Raw genomic sequence first — 6,364 nt, 5'->3', positions numbered from 1 at the left:
AAAAAGTGCTTTTCTTGTCGTAGTTTGTTCCAAACAAAGTACAATCAAACACAATACTATTGATTTCACTTTATTTTTTAGGTTTTTGCCATAAAATTCTGCAGAAACACTGAATGTTTCTGCTGGTTTTGTGTTCCAGTTTCTGCAAACTGAAATGTTTGTCTGCACAGATTGAGAGTTTTGCTGTCTTTCACACATTTGAGCTGTTTTTGCAACATATATATTTGTTGTATTCTTCTCAGAAGAAGTGAAATTTGGTAGAAATGCTTCCAAAGGAGGGAAAATTCCAAAAAAGGATTTTTAAATCTTAATTTTTATGTCCAGGAGAACAAAAGCAGGTGATATTTAAAACAGAAACTGGAGGTAAATATTTTTAAAGAATCGAAATCTTAATATTTGGCTCAATATTTGCGCATTTTGACGTTTTTGTTGTTTGTTTTTACGCACGCATGGCCCCCATCCACTCCAAATCTCGTCTGCATGATGAGTCGCAGCCCAACAGACGTAATCTGGAGTTTCCTTCCGCACAGCAGCCATATGGAGCCGCAGCGGCGCGCGGAGCTCAGCAGTCTCATCTTTAGCTGCCGACAGCAAAACAGCAACAAGCGTAAACAACAACAACAACTAAGTTTGCTTCAGAGAGTCAGGAAGGCTCTGACAAACAAACACCGCGCTGTCAAAATAAAAGCACAACGGAGGGATGACAAATCCGTTTTACGCGCGCATTTTACGCACAAAAGAGGAAGAAATTTGTTTTTTAATGTCAAGAAAAATGTTTGTTATAAAGAAAGCAAAACTGATTTGAGTTCATTTGATTAGTTTATTTATGTCTCCAAAGAAAAATCAAACAATTTAGTGTCAAATGTGCAAAATATTGTCTCCAGATTCCATTTATATCACAAAAGATCACAGATTGATTAGATTTAATCTATTTTTTCATTTACAAAACAAAATGCATTCAAACACTCCGACTTTGTAAAATTAAAATACTAAAATAAAAGAGAAAAGGTGTTTTTGTGTGTGTCTGAGGATTGTCCACATAAAATCTGGATTTCTTTCCGCCTAAAATGTTTTGGTTCGTGTTGGATAAAAATGACTGGAGCAGAAACGAGACTAATATTTGGTGAAAACTGTGTATTCTCCTCTGCTGCAGACAGCGCGTGGGCAGGGACACATTTGTGTTTCTAGACAGCAGAGGAAATCTTCTCTCTTGCAGTGACAGGTTTGGTTAAACGGTTTTGCATGAAGTGGCGGTGTTACCAGTTTAGCAGAGAAAAGCGATCATGAGATGCTGTGAAGTCTTTGTGGAAGTCACAACCGCAGTGGAAAATAAACTCGTGATGGACGATCAACTGGATTTTGTGGAGTTTTTGGTCACAAATAAATACAAATGTAAGAATACATAAAGGGAGTTTTTCTAACGTGTTTCTAAACATTTGCGCTTTTGGGGAGCTCGAGTGCGTCAGGAGCTCCATGTCTTCAGTTTCCCGGAGCGTTGTTGCCTCCAGTTCTGTTAAATCGTCCTCGGAGAAGAGGGGTGGGGGTGGGGGGCGGTAAGTGACCGCAGAGACTCACATGAGGCTGTGTTTACGCCTCGTCTCTACATATTTCACGCTCACTTTACACGGCGGACAAGCGCCGTCTTTGCGCACTCGGGCTGCGCTCTGACGCACGGTTCATCCGCGCGCGCTTCGTGACCGTGGCCCGCGGACTCAGTTTATTTTCCCTCTCCGAGCCCCACAGCTAAACAGTTTTGTATACACCGAGAAGGCAAATATTTGAGTCGGAGGAGTGTACAGTTTGGAGCGGCGGGGATCTGGGTTTACGCACGCACGGTGCGTGTTTTCAGTCACTTTTCTTTCCTGGGTTTGGGTGGGGGAGCGTGTAGTTGTGAGGAGGGGTGACTGGAGTGAACAGGGGTGAGTATTTTCCACGCTGCAAAAAGCGAGGGGCGCTGATAAACATAAAAACCTTCGAGGTTTGGCGCAAAAATAAAAAAAATCGACAATAAAATTCAACAGAAAACTTTAAAACATCTACAAATTTACCCCTAAACCTAAATATTTTCCAAATGTTCTGATTTATTTTGATCGCTCTGGAAGTGGGAACGCTGCCTCATTTTTTGCAGCGTGCCCAGCATTGGCGGATATGCGCGCTCCCCGCGCGCCACGATTGGCTGACAGCTCCTGGGACGCGTCAGTGTTTAATCGTAATGTTTCCCTGGTTGGCTGAGGACTGGAAAGGTCCAACCAATGTTTTTCACTCGCTTTAGTGGCTGCGGCTCCCAAATTAATTGCAGCTATCTGTCTCCTATCGATGTGTGTGTACATGTGTGTTGTGTGTGTTTCCCCTTTTCCTCCCAAACCGAACATGAAATAGTTTGTTGGGCTATACTTTCTTTCTTCCTGTCTGTTCCCCCTTCCTCCCTTCCCGTCCGGGTTCGCCAGCAGAGGCAGGAAGGACCGGAGCCCAGCTGTGTTCGTCTCTGCCGGCCGGTGCCGTCGCCCCCCCTCACTGCTCGGTGATGTTGGACATGGGAGAGCGCAAAGAGGTGAAGATGATCTCCAAGTCTTCGTTCAGTATAAACAGCCTGGTGCCGGAGGCCGTGCAAAGTGACAACAACAGCCACCAGAACCAGCACCATCACCAGAGCCACCACCGGGAGGACGCCGAGCAGAAAGGAGGCGCGCCGCTCCAGTGCGCGCAGCCGGAGGGCAAAGTCAGCCTGAAGAGCGAGGGATCGGGTCAGGACGGCTGCGCGGAGGACAAGGACAAGCAGGAGGAGAAGAAGGACGGGAAGGACGGAGACGCGCCGGAGAAGGACGGCGAGAAGAAGAGCGGCAAGTACGAGAAGCCTCCGTTCAGCTACAACGCGCTCATCATGATGGCCATCCGGCAGAGCCCCGAGAAGCGGCTGACGCTCAACGGCATCTACGAGTTCATCATGAAGAACTTCCCGTACTACCGCGAGAACAAGCAGGGCTGGCAGAACTCCATCCGGCACAACCTGAGCCTCAACAAATGCTTCGTCAAGGTCCCGCGCCACTACGACGACCCGGGGAAGGGGAACTACTGGATGCTGGACCCGAGCAGCGACGACGTCTTCATCGGCGGAACCACCGGCAAGCTCCGCCGGCGCTCCACCACGTCCCGGGCCAAGCTGGCCTTCAAGCGCGGCGCGCGCCTGACCTCTGGGCTGACCTTTATGGACCGGGCCGGCTCCTTGTACTGGCCCATGTCCCCGTTTCTGTCGTTGCACCACACGCGGGCCGGCGGCGCGCTGGGCTACAACGGGACCTCGTCGGGTTACCCGGCTCACCCCATGTCCTACAGCACCATGCTGACCCAGAACATGAGCAGCAACCACTCCTCCTTCCCGTCCTCCAACGGGCTCAGCATGGACCGCCTGGTCGGCGGGGACCTCCCGTACGCCACGCACCACCTGACGGCGGCGGCGCTGGCGGCCTCGGCGGTGCCCTGCGGCCTCTCCGTGCCTTGCTCCGGGGCCACGTACTCTCTGAACCCCTGCTCGGTCAACCTGCTGGCCGGACAGACCAGCTACTTTTTCCCGCACGTGCCGCACCCGTCCATGACCCCGCAGAGCGGCGCGGGCGGCGGCGGCGGCGCGCTGCAGGCCGCGCGGGCGTCCGCCTCCAACTCCCCGCAGGCGCCCCCCTCTTCCTCGCTGCAGTGTGACAGTCTGAGGCCGGCGCTGTCCGGCTCTCTGCCGGCCTTCTCGTCGGGACTTTCCGGGGGTTTGTCTGATTATTTTACGCACCAGAACCAGGGCGCCACCTCCAACCCGCTCATCCACTGACTCCCGCACGCCCGCGCGCCCGCAAGCAGACCGGAACTCCAAGCTGAACATTTTACACTTGAACGTTTTACATGTACAAAAAGACAAAATGATTATAACTACCTTCTATAGAAAAAAGAGGAGAGACTTGCAGAAAAAAGAGCAGCACTGAGAAACTCATAGAAAGCAGCACTGACATTTCCAGGTATTTTTTTAATCTTATTATTATTATTATAATTATTATTATTATTATCATTTCTTCTCCTTCTCTTCTTCTGCTCATCTCCTTCTGCAGTTTGAATTTCTGTGTACATAATGTCTGTTACTGTAAATGTCCGGGCATTGTCTCTGTATAGTGCTGTCAGTCAGTGACGTGCAATGTGATCTGAGATGAGAAACCGAAAGAATGACGAGAGCTGTGCGCGCGCGACTTCCATTTTCTTTATTTTTATATATACTTCACATATATGTATGTATATATACATATATATGAAGGTTTTTTCATAGTAAATGATAGTATTAACTAATTGTTGCTATGGCGCATGTTTTTTTGCGTTATTTTTACTCCGTTTCACAAATTTAAACCATTCTTTAAGAACAAAATTTAATTTTTTAGCATCTTTTTTGTATTGTTTTTTATTTAAGAAGGCAGCACAGCGACTCAGAGTCCTGCAGTTCATCTCCTGAAGGGTTTGTCCGTTTTTTTTTTCTTAATGTTTATTTTATTTTATTTTTGAAATGTTTTTTGGTTTAAAAAAACTGTTCCTGCGCTTTTTTCCAAACCAAAGACGCGGTTTCACTTTGGAGTCAGTATTCTGCTGTGTAATGATGACTGGCCTGTTGAGGTTTAAAAAAATGGAAAAAAAAAAAATGAAGGAATGAGGAAAAATGGAGCGAATGAGCGCGTGAGTGGATGAAGGAGTGGCTGTCGCTGCAGAAAATGTCCATTTCAACGAGATGCTTCATGTCTGTTAGATAAAAGAACTATTTTAAACGCATTACTTTTATTATCAATATTATTACTAATTATTGATTAATTTTGTGCGCATCCTCGTCTTTAGTGGATATTTTCCGCAGTGAGAGCGCCAGCTTGTTTTAAAAAAAAAGGCAAAAATCCGGATTTTCACGCTCCTGCTTCTTCTTTTTGTATGATTAGTAAAAAAAGGAAAACTTTGTACTCATTTTTTTTCTTTTAGCAAAGAAGGAACAATGTAAAAACCCATTTTGTTTGACAAAAGAAAATATGCCTCATTATCTAACAGGCTTACTTGGAATGATTGTCTTTTAATTGTCGTCTCTAAAACAAATTTTCATGGTTGTGATACTATTGTGGTCTTATCCCGTGTTTGTCGCTCACAAAACTAGGAAAAAAAAACGATAGAAAAAAGAAAAAAAATGTTTTAATGATAAAAAATGCGAATAAAATAATAGGATACATTCATAAGTGACGTTAGTCCTTTTGTCTTTTCTTCTTCATGAGCTCCTTTGGGTCGATTGTATCCGGATTTTCACATTTACTAATATTTTTCTTTAAATTTTTATTATTTTTAAATTGGATAAAAAATATTTTTTTGCTCCAAAAAAAATCTGCAGATTTCTTTTGGAAAGTTGTTAAAGATTTGCTGTGGATGCGTGCGTCTTTACGCACCGGCTCTGATTTCTTTTTCCTCAGACTTTGAGGTGGACGCAGAATGGTTTGGTTGTTGAGTGTCTCCTGCTTCTGGGAGGAAGCGGGTTCGGTTCCGTTCGGTTCTGCTGCCTTTAGTTGTTTAAAAGATTTTTAAAATATTTTTTTCTCACAAAAACCCCTAAAAAACGCGTATTTTTTTCTTTTTGGAACAAAAGAAACGTTTATTTTATTTTATTTTATTTTACCATGAATTGTGTCATTTCTGCAGTATTTGAATTCTGAATAGTTCCTGGGAGTTTGATCGTTTTGGGCTAAAAAAAAAGCGATAAAGCATTTTTTTTCTGCGCTGTTACTTATTTTTTATTTATAGCTTTAAAAACAAAATCAAGATATTTAATTTTACATATAAAATACTGTCAATTTTCACTTTATTTTATGCTACATTTGCTGATGATCAGAAGTCATTCCAAAATTGAAAAAAAAAAAGTTTTAATTTAATCTTAAAGGATTTTAGTAAAAAAAAAAAAAACAGAAAAAAACGATTACTTTTATAAATATATAATAGGAATCCCCCACCCCACCCCCCACAGCCACCTGCAGAGCTTCAGTTTTCAGTCGCTGTTGTTCTTGTTTGCAGCTTTTTGCGTCAAAGAGGAAAAAAAAGAACTGCGCCATTTCTGTCTGTGCGTCATTTGGTTTGCGTGTTTTCTTTCTGGTTTGGATGCATGTTTGGGTTTCAGAGGCTGAAACAGCCGTTTCCTCTGAAGCTGCTCATCTTTCTCTCTTTGTCTCCTCTGCATGGGCGGGTTTTTTCTTCCTGCTGTCTGAGGACATTGTGCGTTTTTTTTCTGCTAAAAATGTAGTTTTATTGCAAAATGTGACAAACTAAAGAGCTAAGACTGTTCGGATTTTTTTACATTTTATTTTGAAAGTTCAGA

At 44.0% G+C, this 6,364-nt stretch overlaps 1 protein-coding gene across 1 annotated transcript; it reads left to right on the top strand.

Annotated features, from left to right (window-relative positions):
* Positions 1-1,542: 1,542 nt before the first annotated feature.
* On the top strand, positions 1,543-5,244 carry foxg1a (forkhead box G1a). The gene has a single exon (XM_024276964.2). The coding sequence runs from the start codon at positions 2,525-2,527 to the stop codon at positions 3,815-3,817; it is 1,293 nt and encodes a 430-aa protein (XP_024132732.1). The 5' UTR covers positions 1,543-2,524; the 3' UTR covers positions 3,818-5,244.
* The last annotated feature ends 1,120 nt before the right edge of the window (positions 5,245-6,364 follow it).

The sequence above is a fragment of the Oryzias melastigma genome, linkage group LG22 (genome assembly GCF_002922805.2).
Source record: "Oryzias melastigma strain HK-1 linkage group LG22, ASM292280v2, whole genome shotgun sequence".
Taxonomy (NCBI): Eukaryota; Metazoa; Chordata; class Actinopteri; order Beloniformes; family Adrianichthyidae; genus Oryzias; species Oryzias melastigma.
This window is presented reverse-complemented; position numbering and strand designations above follow the sequence as displayed.

What these genes read in the sequence shown, in the direction of transcription:
- foxg1a (XM_024276964.2), top strand. Translation starts at nt 2,525, where the DNA reads ATGTTGGACATGGGAGAGCGCAAAGAGGTGAAGATGATCTCCAAGTCT.